This window comes from Anarrhichthys ocellatus, unplaced genomic scaffold (assembly GCF_004355925.1).
Source record: "Anarrhichthys ocellatus isolate YVR2014 unplaced genomic scaffold, GSC_Weel_1.0 scaffold28, whole genome shotgun sequence".
NCBI lineage: Eukaryota > Metazoa > Chordata > Actinopteri > Perciformes > Anarhichadidae > Anarrhichthys > Anarrhichthys ocellatus.
In genome coordinates, this window is record NW_022280058.1 from 178,305 (window position 1) to 197,528 (window position 19,224).

Here is a 19,224-nt window from a genome sequence, read left to right on the forward strand (position 1 = left end):
GGAGGCACGGGAGGAACCAGGACTGCAGGTAGCAGACTGTCAGACCCCTGCTGCAGTGTAATGAGAGGTTCTCTGAAGGGATTCGGGTGCTCGGAAACAGGCTTTTGTTCACAGGACTATTTATTTCTATGTGAATGGCATCAGTAACACACTAAAACAGCATTTCAGACAGACGGGAAATACAGGTGTATCACAACAAGACAGTAAGAAACAAATCAAGAGTTTTTCCAATATTAAAGCAGACAAACATGCTCTAGTAGAAACCCCAAATACAAATATTAACCTGAAAATAAGCACGACGTGGCTCCTTTAAATCATATAATTTGTTCAGTGTAAATTGAATAATAAAGTAAGCTACTGATAAAGTACTACATTCATAAATTCAGATATAATTAAAGACTTAATAATGTTCCTCCTTCCTAACACCCCTCCATCAGACTGTTTCTGTAACAATATAGACTTTTTCAGTTTGACAGCTAAAAGGAAGTCTAATACAAAAGTTTCAAAATAAAAGACTTCCGTGTGAACGACTATGGAATCCCCCAATGGGAGTGCGTTTTAGTGGTTTTTTTTCTTTTTGCAGGAAGCGGCAGCTGAGGATGCTGGGATATATTTAGGATGACGGGGAGGAGGAGCTCTGACGTCATAGTTTTAATGTGGGTTTTTTTTTTTTTTTTTGGGTAGCTCCGCAGTGCTGCTGTGTGTGTGAGCTGATAAACCGCTGGAAGCTGCAGGAAGGACTTCTACTTTTTACACTTCTCGATTATTCTTCCTGTTCTTCCTCTTCTTCCTGTTCTTCCTCCTCTTCCTCTCTCTCTCTCTCTCTCTCTCTCTCTCTCTGTCTTTGTCTCCATGCGAGTCTCTCTTTTCCGGCACCGTCGCAGACAGCGGGCCTTCCTGTAGCCGACGCCCCGGCCTCCCTCTACCTCCGGCCGGCGGAGCCTCCCAGCCGAGCCCCGCTGAGGTGGCCTTGGTTCCCCCGGTGGCGCGATGCTGTAGAGCGGCAGGCGGAGGAGATGCTTCTTCCGGACTGAACAGAGCCGAAAGCAGCGGAGGGAAAGCAGGAAGATGTCCGGCAGGATGCCTCTGACCCCGGTGAGCGAGAGAGAGTCCGAACAGGTAAAGACAACCGCTGCTTATCGATTATTGATGGAGTTTGAGTCCTTTATTATCGGTGGAGTTTCACTGTCGTATCGCCACTCGTTGTTCACGTCTTGTTTTTATTATGAATGCTGTTAAACAGTTGTTATTATGGATGAAGTGTGACAGTTTGCACAGGGAGGAGCTACTGGGTGATCATCTTGATTGATCCACAGTGAGTGATGTTGCTGATGTTGGTGTGACGACCTCATAGTGGTAAACATCTAAACTTCAGTGTCACTGGTGTTCACCACGATCCCGCTTAATGTCCCAGGAGCAACTGGAGGGAGCTGTTAAAGGGCCAGTGCACCCAAATAACGCCCCTACTGTCTGGGAGAAACTCCAAGGCCCCAAAGCTACATTTCAACTTTTGAGGCCTTAAAATCAGATCAAATTGCAGGTGTCGTCTTCAAAGAGTCCTCGGCTGATTTATCACCACACTACCATAATATATTCAGGATCTAAATTGATGCAGCAGAACCAGAAGTGTTCTGGTTCTTCTCCCTTGTCAAAAACATGGCGACTACATTACCCACAATGCAACATTTAGCCACAGATTCAGGTGTGTTGTGCTAGTAGCGGCTAACGTAGCCTGCAGCAGAGATGAGTTGAGAAAAATGTACTTTATATAAGAAGTGTTTGAATGCATAACTTGGACTTGTTACAGAGTATTCATACACTGTTGTACTTCTACTTTTACTGAAGTAAAAAGATCAGAGTACTTCCTCCACCTCAGCTGGAGAGGTGGAGATGAACACCAGACTCGGATGAAGGGAACCGCTTCAGCTTGTATCTGTGGAGTCATGTAGCAGGAAGCTAACAGTAGAAATAGAAGAAATATGTTCTTTAATTATTGATTATCTACTACAGCCAGCGGCATGTTTTATTTTATACTTCAATATTTGGATTAAACATTTATCGGTACCGATATCGGGCCGACACAAACAGCTGGATCGGGTATCGATAGCCGTGAGGCCGAGCTATTCAATTCAGCTGTTTATACACTTTATACTTTGTATAACAATTCAATACATTTACATCCATGTATTTATAGTTTAATTTAGTTTTACAGAGAGGATTACATCAGGCCAGATGTTGCCTGACTCATTGAAGAATGATCAGTCACTTCCACACAGTGAGGCGTATTGATTAAACACTAGCATCGGATCAGTGATATGTATTTTGGTATTTTATTGTTTGGAGCAGGTGAAGAAACTCTGTTTTTTGGTGTTTCTCTCTCGTGTCGTCCGTCAACCACACGGAGAGCTGTGTGATGTTTTTATGAGTGTTTGGGTCCGTGGAGGCTGACGGACCTTGAAGGAATTCTGGGTAAAAGCAGCCTCCTCATTGTCATGCTAATGCAGGAATGCTAGCAGTGAGCTGTTCTCAGGCTCCTCGTGCACGTCCTCATCGTCACCCTGTAAAGTCCTAATGTCTCTATCTTATCTATCTATCTATCTATCTATATCTCTATATCTCTGTCTCTCTCTCAACGGGAAGGATTGAGACAAGTATTGATTTATTTAGATAAAAAACACAGACGTGATTTAAAAACCAAAGAAAACTATGCAAATCCTCACATTTCAGAAGCTTGTTTGTTTGGTGTGTGTGCTTGAAAACAACGACCTAAACAATAAATGTAATCGTCGAACAGTTTCAGCTCTACAGACCTGAGAGCAGTTAAGTTTTCCAGCCGTGATCGACGAACAGAATTTAAAAAAACTACAGTTTCTTTGTAGTATTATTCACAGTAGAAACCGAGTGACGCCCTGCTGTCCGGTTCATGTTCTTTTGTTTCCTCTAATCTGTTCCCCTTCACTTCTGTCAGACACTCAGCAGCTACAGCTGGCTCCTGCTGTCTGTTTACTATTGATTGTTCCCAGAATACACTGCAGGAGGTGATATCGGGAGCAGCTCGGTGATGTCTTCTGCTTCTTCTAGAAGTCACTTTTTGAAAATCCTGAAGCGTGACACGACCGCTTTACAGTCACAGACTCCGAGACGATATAAACAACCCCCCCTCCTCCTCCCTTTGGTTGCGTGACCTGTGACCCCCCCCCCCCCCCTGTCACCACGTCCATCACACAGAGTATGGAGCTCGTCTCCCTGCACACAGAGAATCGCCTCAGTGATGAATCACTGTGAAATCAGCCATGGCAACAGATAGGCTTACTATGGGATTCCCCCCCCCCCCTGTGAGGAGACATGGAGCAGCCACACAGGGACCGACGTCCACCTCCACCCGGTCCCTGAACTCTGACCTCTGACCTCGCTGTGTCGGGGGGGGTGATGCTGTGGTCGCTTTTCTTTACGCTAACTCGTGCTTCCTCGCGTACTCTCCTCACCTGACTTGGAAATTGTTCCCCCTACCCGCCATCATGTAGGATCTTCTAATCCCTGAAGTGCACTTTGAGGAGCGAGGAGAGAGGAAACACCGGTGGGCACACCTGCTTTGTTAAGTTTAGGAAACTATTATGGTTTCCTAATAATAAAAATCCCCTTTCTGGCAGAAAGCCTTGAAGGGAAACTTCTCCAATGTGCCAACGGTGAATCCTTCGAGAGAGTCTTTTTTTTTTTTTTTTTTTTTTTTTTTTTTTTAAACCACTTGACCAATCGGGGAAGTGAGTTGCCAGATTTACGAGCCCTGTGTCCTGTTACTTGCCCCGGGGCACGCGGGCGATCCTCATTCGTGAGCCCTGTACATGAATCATAATATGATCTGTTTTGAGCATCTTTGCCCCAAACTTTATATGATGTCGCCGACCAAAGAAAACCACGTATGTCCAAATTTGATGATACCATTATAGTTTGAGAAAATTCTCCTGCCTCTTAATAAATAAACAAATCTGTTGTGTCAGATGGAAAATGCATCGTCACAAAGCCGGTCTCACCTCCTCACAGCTCACCAATCATTGGAGGGATCATAGAGTAATAATTGTGGAACAGAACCTGGAAGTTCTGGTTTCACTTCAGCTTTCTGAGGTCGAGTGTCTTCCCTTCTCTCGTCTCTCTAGATCAGTTTGGTTAAGAGCCGCTAATGGAAGGCAGACCTCTCCAGCTGCTGTCGTCTGTAAACTGAAGCGTAAATAAAAAAAGAACTTCCTGTTTTAAACTGCTGCTCTGCTCTTCACCGGGAGGAACTCGTCCCCGTTTAGACAGTTTAGTTAGTTTAGGAAAACAGACGGCAGGAAACCAAACATCGCTTCATCTGTGATTGAAACTGGAAAAGCCTCTGAGGAGGACGTTTACTTTGGTCAGTGGTGGAAGAAGTATTCAGATATTTTACTTCAGTAAAAGTACTGATACCACACTGAAAATACTCCACTACAAGAAAAAGCTCTGCAAAGAAGTATCAGCAAAATGTACTTAAAGTATCAAAGTAAAAGTACTTATTGTGCAGTAAAATGTTCCCTGTCAGTGTTTGACTATTATATCTGATGTTTCTGGATTAATATCACTGCTGCATTAATATGTATGTTACATTTTACTGCTGTAGATGTTTTTAACTCCTTTATATCCTGTTGTCTAGTTTAATCTTCATCAATGCATCTTATTCGATAAGATCATCACGTGTTTGTAGCGTCTCTGTCTTGTGAGAACCTCGTATCTCTAGAAAGAACAAACAACCTGTTTTCAGGTTTGTTATGAAGCATCTTCCAGCTGATCCAAGAGTCTTTTTAAAGGGTTTATTTATCTGAAGAAGTAGGAGGATTTATGAAATGTAGTGGAGTTAAAAAGTACAATATTTACCTCTGAGATGTAGTGGAGTAGAAGTATAAAGTAGCAGAAAATGGCAATACTCAAGTAAGGTTACTTGAATAAATGTACTTGCCAGCTACAGTAGTTCTTCAACTAACCCAGTGAGTCTTCACAGCGTCTCTATACTTCTAGATCCAAACATTTCGGGACACTCTTGGTGTGACCGGGCCTTCAACACCGGATCTGTCAGTCGACGTTTTCTTGCCCAAAACCAAATCAGTTGAGTGGGTATGACATCATGTGCTTCAGTGGGTGTCGCGTGTCAACCGGCAGCGGTGCAGTGCGATGTGGAGGTGTAACAGTAGAGCTGGTTCAGATGCTGTCAGACTGGTTTCCATCAGCTCCAGTTCCTCTGACAGCCGCCGGCCAGTCGCAGATGAGACGGTTCCCTCTGTTGTTTATAGTCCTGGACTGAAACCGTGGCGGTAGTCCGGCACATAACCTGTGAAGTGATCAAATTGCTGTTTTTAAGGTTCCCTTTTTGTACGGATTAAACAAATGAGATGTAACATGTTAATCAGTGAGCTTTGGAGGGAGCCAGGCCATCTGTCTCCAGTCTTTATGCTAAGCTAAGCTAACCACCTGCTGGCTGCAGCTTGAAATTTAACGGACAGTCATTTAAGAGGATTTGATCTGAACATCTGACTCTAAGCAAGAAAACAAATATGCAAACTATTCCATTAACTACATCTTGTCAGACCTACTGCGTCCTACCCCGCACTTTGAAGACGATATAAGAAGTGTCTTTAGTCACAGTGACGTCTGTTTTTAAGCCTCCAGTTTGTCATTTGGGCCGTCGCCATCTTGGGTTTGTTTTGTTTTTGCAACCAAAGAGAACAGTCTGTACAGTCGACAGTGTTCTGGTGCCCAGATTTCAGTTTACACTTGAGTGCCTGTAGATTAGTTTGTTCTGTCAATACCAGCCGTTTGCAAAGGTTTGTGAGTCTCTATGTGGTCTTTTTAGTCAGAGTCTGGTCTGTAATGAGACGTGCCGCTCTCATTGAACCTGGTCTCGTTGAACCTGGTCTGACTGTGTTCAGTTACACGACTGCAGTGTTGCGGATGCGTTCCACATTAATTTAAGTGCGTAAGGAGAAAGGAATTGTTCACAGTCATGTGGACTTTACTGTTATTGCTCTGCTTATTGCACCCAAACCAGAAGCTCATTTTATGATGATGATGATGATGATGATGATGCAGCCTCCACTGTAGGCGGGAGTCCAGTTTCCCACCTGACTATTTAAAAGAGGAGACCTGCTTATAGATATTAATGTCCAGGAGTTTCCTGTGCTTCTAAAGAGCATAGATTTAGTTCTACTCATGTTTAGGGACAGTTAATTAACTTTAAACCACAAGAACACAAAACTCTTTCTACATCCTTCGTTAAGGATTGCTGACATTTGTTTTTGCTGAGTAGTAAAGAGCGGTATCATCTGCATACATATGGATTCTATATTATGTCAGCTGTGTCAGAAACTAAGGGTCCGAGTACGCTTCCCTGTGGCACACCGTAACTGCATGTGTTCCCCTCTGGAGTGGACCTGCAGTGCTGCGGTGAAACGTGTAGTTCAGTGTGACTCAGTTCAGGATGATCTAGATGTTTATAATAAATCCGTTTGTGTCTCTTTCAGCTAAAGACTTCAGACGGCCTCCCCGAGCCGCCGGCCCCACCCACCAAATCATCGAGCCGCCACAGTCTTCCGCCATCTCGCAGCGCCGTGACGTCCATCGCAGACGAACAGCCGCACGTTGGCAACTACCGCCTGCTGAAGACCATCGGCAAGGGCAACTTCGCCAAAGTCAAACTGGCCAAACACACGCTGACGGGCCGAGAGGTGAGAACGCAAAGCAGAGTTTAGACAATCCTCAAACACAACAGATCATGGAGATGATTAAGGTTCTTAAGATACATGTTCTTTTGAGTTAAAACTGAATACTGATAATGTCTGTATCACATGTTTTTCCGTCACAAATAAATGTCCATAAATCCACTTGAAAAACATACAAAACAGACACTGCAAAACTTGCCTGAGAGTCGTCATGTTTTTATATTTTCTTCATGATCAAAGTAATCTAGTAAATGTCGTCTTTACATCCACGACTACTCTGCAAATAGGAGCTGCTCATAGCTAATTCGGCATACTTTTACTGGAGGCAATCTGCCAATTTTGAGGCCAAAGTTGCCTTAATTTTGTCTGAGGAGGAGGGGGGAGGAGCCCACAGTGACTTTGAAAGGCCCAGTCAGTGGATGAACACAGAACTGTATCTCATAGAGATTCAGGTGCCTTCAGTATGAGAATATAAGCCAAAAGTGAGATCTGTCCCATCATGAATTTTGTTTTCTCCTCACTCTATTTTTAACACATACAGCTCATTGTGGGAAGAACCATCTTCAGACCCTGAAGTATGTTTTAAAATCTAACATTATAATGTACCGTCATGGTGACTAAAGCAAGGTGCATCATATTGCTTCCTACTGCTTTTATTCTCACATATTTTGGGTAAATCGAATGACTTTCTGCTTCAGTTTTCGACTCTTTCATTGTGCTCCGTCAGAGAGTCAGTGGGGTTAAATCTGCTGGAAACGTAACGCTTCAGGATTAATTATTAATGCTGCAGACGTCAGCAGCTCAGAGCCGATTGGTCAGGAGATCAAACGAGAGTGTGTGTGTGTGTGTGTGTGTGTGTGTGTGCGTGTGCGGGACGTTTTCCTTCCCACTTATTTTAAGATCCGTTTTACGATTCAGAGCCGGCCAATCGGCTGCTCTGTTTGTCTCTGGAGACTGGGACTGTGGATGGTCTGAGAGAAGATGCTTCAGCGTATTTCCTACCGTCCATTTTAATCACATTGATCATCTTTAAAGCATTTTTTTGGACCCGAGCCTGATCCTGCTGACTCGGTGTTTTCCTGTAAAACACTTTCCATTTGCTCTGCAAATTATATTTTCTCTGCATTCTTCTGTGCATTAATCTCAACGTTTTAAGTTTTAGGATTATTACTCCTGTTTATTTTTTTTCAGTCACATCTAACATCATGTTCACATTAAAAACAGCTTCTTGTAAAAATCTACAGATTTCAGTGTAACGTAGATATTAAATTATAGATAGATGTATCACAATGAATTTGATTAAGGGGGTAAAGGTATCTTGACAGCACTTTAATCTTTTTAGGAAAGTGCAGTATCTAGTTGCAACTCTGTTCCTTTAAATTAAGGCGTGTCTTCAATGTTTAAATAATTAAAGCGTGTTGTCTCGTGATATAAAACCTGATGAGGAGGTAAATGTTTTGATATATTGATATTAATATGTTAATAACTTTGATGTTTCTGTGCAGGTCGCCATCAAGATCATCGACAAAACTCAGCTGAACCCGACCAGTCTGCAGAAGGTACGCTCTGACCTCTCACCTGTCTGTTGATGCTGCAGATCGTCTCTTAGATGTAGTGGAGTCGAAGTATAAAATACTCATATAAAGTAAAAGTACCTAAAAATTGTTCTTAAATACAGTATTTGAGTAAACGTACCTCTTCGCCCTGAATTAAATAACGATGAAGCCACTCACCATTACATAATTAACTGAGGACATTTTTTTAATGAATGAAGAGTCGTTAAATATTTTAAAGGATCAGCTTCACTGACTCTGATCGTCTCTTTAGCTCTTCAGGGAGGTCAGTGTGATGAAGATCCTCAACCACCCCAACATCGGTGAGTGCAACTCCTCCTGCTCCTCCTCCTCTTCTTCCTCCTCCCCATCCTCCTCTCCCTCTTCCTGCTGCTGCTCCATAAACAGCTTACACATCCGGCTCCCCCTCGTCTTCCTCCCCATCCCGTTCCTCCTCCTCCTCTTGCTCCTCATCCTTCTCCTGTTGCTGCATAACTACTTGTACACCTCCTCTTTCTCCTCCTCCACATCCTCGCCCTCCTCCTGCTCCTCCTCAACTTCCTCCTCCCCCCCTCCTCTTCCTTCTTCTGCCCCCCCTCCCATCCCCCTTCCTCTTCCCCCTCCTTCTCATCCTCCTCTTCCTACTTCTCCTCGTGTCCCTTTTCCTCCTCCTCCTCCTCCTCCCACCCCATCTTTCCTCCTCTCTCCTGCTCCTCCTCCTCCAGCAGTGCTCAGTATTTGGCAGTAGTAATATCTTAATGCTGTTGTTTTTCAGTGAAGCTGTTTGAGGTGATTGAGACGGAGAAAACTCTGTACCTGGTGATGGAGTACGCCAGCGGAGGTAAGACCAGCTCGCCTGTCTGTCCACCTGTCTGTCTGTCCATCTGCTTACCTGTCTGTCTGTCTGTCTGTCTGTCACAGGGGAAGTCTTTGACTACCTCGTTGCTCACGGACGAATGAAGGAGAAGGAGGCCAGAGCCAAGTTTCGCCAGGTGATATTATTTTATACCTACGACACTATCTGGTCCTCGATTTCCCATAATGCACTGTGTCCCGGTCAGTTGTTTAAATATATGCGTTCAGGGCGTCTCTCTTTTAACTTGCAAAAGTGTGCGAATGGAACTTGTCATGTGATGTAAAAACGCGTAATTCTGCATCACCGCGTCTCAAATCTAAGTAGCACCAAAGAGTGCACGATAACGTTGTGTTTTATTAATTATTTTTGGGTCATTTTCTGCCTTCATTAGGTAGTTGAGAGGGAGAGCGATGCAACAAAAGGCCCCACAACATATCCTGCACATTAACAACCATTAAAGACATTATTAAAAAACGTCAGCCTCTGATGTAGACTACATTTGTGTTGTTGTGTTTTACAAGATTGTTTTTTTTATGTCGCATTATGTCCTTTATTCCTGTCCCTGTTACCCACAATTTTAAAACTGTGTGAGCAGCACAAGCTCTCCTGTACAGTATTGAAGTAAATACTCTGGTTAGATTACAGTTCGGGTGTGAGGTATGTCGGGCTCACACCTCCAGGACTGTAGCTAATCCTCCACGTAGGGAAACCTCAGCCTGCGTTAGTGTAACCGCTAACAAAACACATCAGTTTCATTATGGTCCATTAGCGTAGCGGCTAACAGAGCTGTGGTCAACAAACGCTGCTGCTGTTGGAGAAACATTATTCATTTTATTTTCCTTTTTTATTATCTTTCAGCTGTTTCTCCTGATGTCCGTCTTAATTTATTTTTGTTGTGACTTCTACTGTCTGTGTGCTGTAGTACCTCTTAGTTTGTAAGGGTTAGCAATCCTTCAGATGAGCATTAAACTGAACATTCATGGCCTCCAGAGGATGAATCCGAATGACTTTTACAATTCTGGAGAGTTATATTTATTTATTTACTTATTTTTTTACCTCACTTGTGGTAAAAATTTAGAAAAAATAAATAGAAAAGTCGTCTGTGTGTGTTATATTTGATTTCTAATGATTCTTCTTGTTCTTGTTTCACTGTGTCAGATTGTGTCTGCAGTGGAGTACTGTCACCAGAAGAGGATTGTACACCGAGACCTCAAGGTACACACACACACACACACACACACACACACACACACATTGTATAAACAAAATGAGAAAGATTTAAAGCTTTGATTCATTTAATTAATTAATTGTCTTTCTCTCCGTCTCTTACTGTCCAAAATAATAATAAAATTAAGTAAATATGATGCGTGATTAAACGTAAAAACATTTAGAAGTGTGATGGATTTGAATATTATATTATGTTATATGCCATACTATATTATACTGTAGTATATTATAATATGTGATGCTGTTTTATTACATTGTATATTATATTTCTATTATATATTTCTAAATTACAGTAAAATTGATGTCTGACACGTTAGAATTACATGTTTGCGCCGTAGTTTATTGCTAAATGAAGTGTTTTAAAGTCTGTGTGCGTCTCTCAGGCAGAGAACCTTCTGCTGGACGCCGACATGAACATCAAGATCGCAGACTTTGGCTTCAGCAACGAGTTCACGCTGGGCAGTAAGCTGGACACGTTCTGTGGATCTCCTCCTTACGCTGCTCCTGAACTCTTCCAGGTGAACAGTAGGCTCCGCCCACCACACCTGCATAACAAGATGCCATGAGGTTGCATTCTGTTTTATCACATCTTCACGTCTAATGCCTTTTTTTATGGCTCACTGGTTCCATTAAAGCTAATGAACTCATTCTAGTTATTTCATAGGATGAAACTTAATTTATTCAGAGGAAAATTTAACTTTATAAACTGATTTTTTTATGAATCAATCTCAACCACGTAGTGAACATGCAGCACCTGAGGACAGTGACGTGTGTTTTGTGAGTGGTAAAGCTGTGGGCTGCTGGGTAATGTAGTTCTGTAACTCTGCAGGGGAAGAAGTACGACGGGCCGGAGGTGGACGTCTGGAGTCTGGGAGTGATTCTGTACACGCTGGTCAGCGGCTCGCTGCCATTCGACGGACAGAACCTCAAGGTGTGGACAAAATAATAGAAACACTTTTAAAATATTTTTTTTTTTAAACGACTCATAGCTCACGAATAGAGGATTTATTGCACAACTGTTAATAATCCATTGCATGTATTTGACAGCTTGAGTTACAGATTCAGATTATTAACATAAAATAAGCTAATAAATATTTTGCTGTTGTTATAGATTAAACAACCAAGCAGTATGTAAAGTAATTAATGAGCTCCACCTTTACCAGTTGCAACATTACAGTGATGAACACATTGATGCATCAATAATTATAATCAAATAATATATTATTCTGCATTATGAGTACTTTTGGTACTTTTTAGTATATTTTGACACTTTTGTACTTGTACCTGTAAGAGAGTATTTATACACTGCACTTTTACTACTTTTACTGAAGTAAAAGACCGGAGTACTTGTTCCACCTCTGTTTCATCTCCTACATTTCTTCACAGAAGTTTGTATTTTGTGCTTCTTTTAAAAGTCATGATGAAAATGTTCCTTGCTGGATGTTGACAGTTATGACTCCTGAATGACAGTTCCCACAGAAGGCCAGTGTTCATGTTAAACTACGTGTCAAACGAACGCACCTGTGCCTCTCCTTTGTTCACTTCAAAATGAAAACTTTCCTCCGCTTGATGTTGGAAGTGTTTGTGCTTCAAGTGGACATCCAGAGGAGAAGGGTCCCTTGTGTCTGTGAGCCAATGGGACGAGAGGAGGTCTGCAGCTGGACCCTCTTGATCCAGAGTGCTTCTTGATGTCTGGTGACGTTCACAATAGGAAAACAATGCCGCTCCACAGAAGAGCTGCAACTAATGATTAATTCATGAACTGTTAATCTGCAGACGACTTTCTCAATTTAAGATTTAACATCCGTTAACAATACCCGTCGCAATTCCCTCGAGCCTGAGGTGATGTCCAGTCCAAATAAACTCCCAAAGAATGACTTTAACAGTTAATCAATGATCGAAATAGTTGCAGATTAATATTCTCTCTATCTATCGCTGCAGCTTTACTTAATTAATGAGACAATGTTTTTTTGTGTGCGTAGGAGCTGAGGGAGCGTGTTCTCAGAGGAAAGTACCGGATTCCCTTCTACATGTCGACAGACTGTGAGAACCTGCTGAAGAAGCTGCTGGTGCTCAACCCGGGGAAACGAGGCAGCCTGCAGGTAAGACCAGCGTCGGGGAGTAGAACCAGCAACCTGCAAGTAGCAAACCTCAAACCTCAAGCCCTGCATAATACATTTAAAACTTGCATGTGTCTCATCACTTCCCGAAGCTGCTTCACAATAAAAGCCTCTGAGTATTTTTCAGATGTCACGGTGGAGATGCACCAAATCCGTTGGCGTCTGCGAGTTGACGCTGACCATATCTAAATTTGCATAATCATGACTCGACCTCAACTTTATGCAAATTAAGTCCATCCATCGCAAGACAGCTGGCTTGCGAAACTCGGATCAAACGGTCAAACTAGGGAGCGCTCATCAAAAGTGAATCAATATTCTGTTACTGCATGGCCTAGTTCTGGCCTAGAATGATTTTAGAAACGTATTTAAATGTACCGTTAGGCTGTAAAATGAGAGTTTGTCACCCGGCCGCCATGTTGAAAGCAAGTCGAGGTTTTCTCAATTTAGTGATATCCTCGCAGACGGAGTGAAAATACAGTCGATTCAGAGTCAATACTGAGACCTTAAAGAAGTGGTCTTCAGACAGATCTCCGGTTTGTTGTTTTTTTCCCAGCAAATTATGAAGGATCGATGGATGAACGTCGGCTACGACGAGAAGGAGCTGAAAACATACAACGAACCAGAACAAGACTTCAACGACCTCAAACGCATCGGTAAGACACGCACACACACACACACACACACACACACACACACACACACACACGGTACATTCTCATGATTCCTTTGGTATATCTGAATACACACTGAGCAGGTGGACACAAACACGACTCCAACAGGATGACAATGCTGCTCTGGATGTCCCATAATCCTCTTTATTTGATGATGTCACTCTATTATCTGGAGGCAGCTGATCATGTAGATTTCATACATTTAAGCTTCATTTTTTAATCAACTCAACTTCATAAATCACATCCACAAGTTGTCACTAAATTGGACAGAATTTGGCCCGATCATAATACGTTGTTTAGCCACGCTGGTGTTCTCAGTCTGTCAGTTGACGGAAATATATCACCAGCTATTGGAGCTTCAGCTATGCTTGTTGTTGAATTAGCTAATGTTTGCATGCTAACGCGCTAAATGAAGATGGTGAACGGGGTCAACGTCGGTACATTAACCAAAGCTGGGTGTTTTCTGACTAATCAGAGCTGATGGGGACGATGGGCTTCCCTCAGGAGGAAGTGATGAAGGCGCTGGACGGTCAGAAATACAACGAGGTGACGGCGATATACCTGCTGCTGGGGAGAAAACCTGCTGAGGTTTGTAACACAAACTGTTGTACATTCAGTGAAATCCTCCCGATTCCTCCAGAACCTCATCTCTGTGTTCAGTGCAGAGACAAATCAAGGACTTGTTTGGCCTAGCTTAGCACAAAGACTTGAAGCAGGGGGAAACTGTTAGCCTAGCTCCATCAAAGGAGGGAAAAAAAACACCTTGCACCAACTTCTACCCAGAATCCTCTGTTTTGCCTCTCTCCACCAGTGCGAAGGCAGTGAGTCTTTGTCCAGCAGTAACCTGCTTCATAGGTCCCGACCCAGCAGCGACCTCAACGGCTCCAGTCAGTCCCCCGCCCACTCTCGCAACGCCTCGGCAAATCAGAAGCAGCGGCGCTTCAGCGACCACGGTGAGTTTCTGTCCAGACGTGACCGAGGTGGTCGAAAGCTCGGGGAACCTCAGAGTAAGAGTATTAACCTCAGATCTTTGCATGCTGTCTGTCCTGTGTCTCAGTGGCACCGTCCATCCCCCCACCCGTCTCCTACACGAAGCGGGGTCATGCCAACAGCGTGGAGAGCGACAGGAAGGAAGAGCCGGCGTCTCCCATCAGAGCTCCAGACCGCAGGAGGTCAGCCACTGCCTCAGGGGTGAGAGGATTTAAATTCTGGTCTAACCCAGGTCCCGGTACAGATGCAAGGTTCAAGCCAAGTCCCGGTAGAGACAGATGTCAAGTCCAAACCAGGTCCCGGTACAGAAAATAGGTTTAAACCAGGTCCTTACACAGACACCCGTCTTTAAAAACCAGGTCCCGGTACAGACAGATACCCTGTTTTCCTTTGTATGCAATCATACCGCCTATAATAATAAATCTGGCTCCACTGCCGTTGAGAGTCTAATAACTGAGGAATCATCAGGGTGTTTGTTCACATTGTGGCTGTAATGCACTGTGCAGCCTGTAGGGGGCGGAGCCAGCTGTTGTCTCATTGGACCGGCTTAATGAAGCCGACTGTGTGTGTGTGTGTGTGTGTGTGTGTGTGTGTGTGTGTGTGTGTGTGTGTTTCAGAACATAACTAGGAGGAACACGTATGTTCATGAGAGGACGAGCACTGACCGCCACTTGGCTGCTGTTCCCAACGGGAAGGATAGCAGGTGAGAGGAATTCTGGGAGTTTTTTATGTTTTCTCATTGATCACATGCTGGTATTCTCCTCGTCACTAACTAATCCGTCTCTCCTTCAGTCTACCTGAGGTACCTGCAGCATCCCCCTCCCCATCGCCGGGATCAACCATCTCGTCCGCACGCCCCCGTCATGTCAAGTCCATGTCGGCGTCGGGACATCCCATGAAGTCCAGCCTGCCCCCCATCGACGACAACGCAGAGTACCAGAGGTGAATCATACTGTCTAAACTCGAGTTTTCCGTCTTTAAATGAACATCTTTACATCGTCCCCTCTCCCCCCCCCATTTAGCTCCCCCCAGCAGCCTCCGTCATCACCCTCAGCCTTCAGCGTCACCAGCAGCAGCAGCGCCACTCCGGACCGGACCCGCTTCCCCCGCGGCTCCTCCAGCCGCTCCACCTTCCACGGCGCTCAGCTCCGAGACCGACGACCCGCCACCTACAACGGCCCGCCGGCCTCGCCCAGCCTGTCGACGCACGCCGGCGCATCTCTGGCCACGCCCCGCCGCGGCACCTCCACCTCCCTCATCGGGAAGTTCACCTCCAAGTTTGTACGCAGGTCAGTAAGAGCCAGGATGTTGACGTCATATACATATAATTTACAGCGTCTCACCATTTCTTCTGTTTCTCAATCCAGGACTGATTAAACCAAAACTAATGTTACACAAAATGCTTCTGTGTACTGTGGGTGAACCGGCCCTTTTAATACAGTTCACGTGTTCATTCTAAAGATGTCATGAAGGCTTTGGCTGAAGCCGCTGCAGCTTCCAGTGTTAACGCTCTGGCTCTGTTGGGTCTCCGTCCTCCAGGAGTTTATCCGGTGAGCCCAAAGAGGAGGGGCGGGAGTCCAAGCCCCGCGCCCTGCGCTTCACCTGGAGCATGAAGACCACGTCCTCCATGGAGCCGGGGGACATCATGAAGGAGATCCGGAGGGTCCTGGACGCCAACAACTGTGACTACGAGCAGCGTGAGCGCTACTCGCTGTTCTGCGTGCACGGCGACGCGCGGCAGGACAGCCTGGTCCAATGGGAGATGGAGGTGTGCAAGCTGCCCCGCCTCTCGCTCAACGGCGTGCGCTTCAAGCGGATCTCTGGCACGTCCATCGCCTTCAAGAACATCGCCTCCAAAGTGGCCAACGAGCTCAGGCTGTGAACAACTTCCGGTTGCTATCAAAAGGAGAATACCTCACAGAGCGGCGCCCCGCCGAGTGACGGCGGCCGTCTTGAGTTCCGCACCGCGCTAAACTGCTGTATGACTCAGAGAAAACACACGTTATTATACTCAACACACTTGCTATTTAATGTTTCTCACTAAATGTTTGCCAGTGAAACCAAATATTAAAGCTGACGGTGCAGATATTCAGCAGGTTGTGGTCCCCTCAGTGATGAGATCCAGAACAAACACCGGGGCTAACGAGGGTGTTCCCATCTGTCACCGCCTGCCCGAGTGAAGACTTTGTCGGTTTATCACTGTTTACATGCACTTCAGATTCTTCCGACACCTTGGAAACTGAATTCTGAACCATCCCGTTAAGAGGAACGAGGTCGGGCGGAATAAAACTGATTACACAGGTGGAGTTATGTTGGAGAAACCTGATGGAGTGTTTGGTTTCCACACTTTTTGGTGTTTGGCACCAAACGCTTCTCATGTCAACGGGCCAGAATGGTGAAGTAGCTAAACGCGGCAGAGTGTTGTGAAGACCAAACTCTATGAAACCTGGAGTTTCAGCGATCTGGTCTCTGGAGTGCAGGTAAACAGTCAGTGAAACACGACCTCCGCTGTACCTGTGCAACTCTCCTGGTGCATGAGTAGCACAGAGGTAAAGCGGAACTCAGACACCAAATATATTCTTCACATTTGAAGTTTTAACCCCAAAAGAAGAATAAACAAATGATTCAAACTTCCATTTCGTCGATGTCCACACAGTGTTACATGACGGCAGAGAATAATGTTGGAACTTGGATTTTTTATTTGTTTTCTAGTCCAGTAACGCGTCAGCGACACTCGATCATTATTGAATGACATCGGTGTAACTGGGCTCTACATGTTGAGTTAGTCCGCTTCTCTTTGGGCCCTCAGTCTACTCAGTGTTAGACTGTAGAGGTTTAAACTGTGGTTTGTTAGTCCAGAGTGTGATCAGCTGATATTCTCATATCTAACTCTACACTAACCTTCTATTTCTATTGTGACGTTTGAAGAAGAGCTTTGCTAAAGCAACACGTTGCCTGTTTATTCCATCCCGTCATTGGCTGCATTATAGTGAAACACTTTACTCTGAAACAGGAAGCTGTTCATATTTAAATTTGCACACATTTTGATGTCAAGCTCCCAGTTTATTTTACCAATGACTGTTGATTTATTCTCTTGTTATCTTTGTCTCTTTCTGCTGGTCTCAGTTGTCGGTCTGGTTTTAAAACAAACTGAAAACGTATCCTCGTCGGCGGAGAGATGCTCCGAAGCGTAGACGTTGGATCATCAATGTTGGTCTCCCCATCGTTCTGTCTGATTTTATATAACTAGAAGCTACATGTCGTTAGTTTCCCCTCCTGACTTTAAACACCCGTCAGTTCTCCTGATGATGATTTTATTTTTTTGCTGTCACGCTGACGTTTGCATTAAATATCCAGTTGCGCTGTTGAGTTGCACAGTTTACAGTCGAGGTAATGAGTCATGAAGTGTGACGTACAGTCGGTGACGTCATCCTCCCTGGCCTGTGTCCTCTGACCCCCCCCCTTGTTGGCTGATGTTAATACTATTGCAATAATACTGGAGCTCTCGGTCGATGATGTCAGCGGTTCAAACACAAACTCTAAAGCTCTTCTTTCTTTTCTTTTCTTTTCTTTTTTTTAACACATTTGCAGCTGACGGAACAGAATGTGTTTTTATTATTTTATTTTTGTTGCTGCATAAAACCATACCTGTCCAGGTGAATATGTGCAGGTACAGTATTGATCAGTTGGTTTTTATTTGGTCCACACTGTCGACGTTTGTTTTCACTGAGAATCTGACTTTCTTTCTTTTCAAAGCTTTTAACAGCGAGATATAAAACGTAATGTTTATGTTGCATTAAACCAGAACCCCATGAGCAATCACGATGTCCCCTGTTCAAACCTAAAGGATCAGTCTGGTGTTTCTTTCTATATGTATATATTTGTTTTTTTTTATAATCAACTAATCTCACGTGCTTCCTGTCTGTGGCTCTCAGCTCCGAGCCCATTGGATCCCACTGAAGACGTAAATCTTTAAAAATATGAAGTTTAATGTTTAAAAAAAGGCTACATAATTTCCTAAAACAGCTGGTGACTCTTTTTAGTTTTTACATTTTTTTTAAATTTTATTTTATTTTGTAAACAAACGGAGGAAATCATCTTGTTGGGACTATTTTCCGCAGCGGATTAATCCACATTTGTCGCTCTAGTGACTATTTAGTAAGACATATGAGACACACACACACACAGTCAGTAAATACGTTCACTATTGGTTTTGGTCTTTTCTTGTTGGGAAGAAGCGACGTGTAGAAAATCACCAGATTTATCCTTTAAAGGACAATTGCAGCAGAACTGGAGTTTCCTGTTCGTTGCTGGTTGCTGGCAGATGACCCTGTATGTGTTCCACCACTGACTGCCTTCTGAATGTACTGCTTTGTATTTCCGATGCATTCAGTTGTCTCAGAGGAAACGAGCGGTCTGTGGGGTTTAAGTGTTTCTGTATATTTTGAATTTCGTTCCCACGAGTCCACCGAGTCCGTACAGTGTCGAGGTCCCGAGGGGGTTCACCGTGCAATGGTTCTCCGTCACTACTGAAACTGGAGAACACTTTGTGCTGTACGTTTCGAGCACTTAAAAACTGGGAAGGGAACAAACGACGCAAACCTCGCGTCCCTGCGTGACGTGGAGGAGAGGGCCGAAAAGGTGTGACTACGCCGCTGCCTTCAGGTCACCTGGGGAAAGACTGTAAATCTGAGCCTCTTACTTGAAAATAGCCTTCGCCTCAAGCTTCCAGATAATAACTCGTTCCATGTGACCGACCGGCTCGTCGTGAGCAGGAAAGTAGCAGAAGTCCAGTGTAGCCATGATCGATTAAAAACATTTTGAATAAAAACCACACAAATAAAGCTTTTTCATTTTTGTCTTTTTGTGATCGCAGCTGTTAAAACCAGACGATGAAACTACAGCTGTTGGTTTAATGTAAACGTCCACGGACGAAGTATTTAAAGTGATTTATTTCTACATTAGCTGCGCTCACATGGAAACTAAGAAGAAATCTGTTCCACTTCCCCACAGCAAACCTGGTCCAAGTGGGTTTCTTCTATAATGTGTACTTATACATGTAATGTTCCTGCTGTACAC

At 44.2% G+C, this 19,224-nt stretch overlaps 1 protein-coding gene across 1 annotated transcript; it reads left to right on the plus strand.

Moving 5' to 3' along the window:
- The first annotated feature begins 661 nt into the window (after positions 1 to 661).
- Positions 662 to 18,981, plus strand: LOC116392114 (serine/threonine-protein kinase MARK1-like). Its single transcript, XM_031863278.1, has 18 exons — positions 662 to 1,119; positions 6,531 to 6,734; positions 8,234 to 8,287; positions 8,556 to 8,604; positions 9,057 to 9,122; positions 9,203 to 9,273; positions 10,296 to 10,352; positions 10,748 to 10,882; positions 11,194 to 11,295; positions 12,347 to 12,466; positions 13,038 to 13,137; positions 13,631 to 13,743; positions 13,967 to 14,108; positions 14,213 to 14,346; positions 14,763 to 14,848; positions 14,938 to 15,087; positions 15,168 to 15,434; positions 15,685 to 18,981. The coding sequence occupies exons 1-18, from the start codon at positions 1,069 to 1,071 to the stop codon at positions 16,025 to 16,027; spliced, it is 2,244 nt and encodes a 747-aa protein (XP_031719138.1). The 5' UTR covers positions 662 to 1,068; the 3' UTR covers positions 16,028 to 18,981.
- Positions 18,982 to 19,224: the final 243 nt, after the last annotated feature.

What these genes read in the sequence shown, in the direction of transcription:
- LOC116392114 (XM_031863278.1), top strand. Translation starts at nt 1,069, where the DNA reads ATGTCCGGCAGGATGCCTCTGACCCCGGTGAGCGAGAGAGAGTCCGAA. An exon ending in TGGGGAGAAAACCTGCTGAG is followed by an intron (nt 13,744 to 13,966) that starts GTTTGTAACACA and finishes TCTCTCCACCAG; the next exon opens with TGCGAAGGCAGTGAGTCTTT. An exon ending in CCCAACGGGAAGGATAGCAG is followed by an intron (nt 14,849 to 14,937) that starts GTGAGAGGAATT and finishes TCTCTCCTTCAG; the next exon opens with TCTACCTGAGGTACCTGCAG.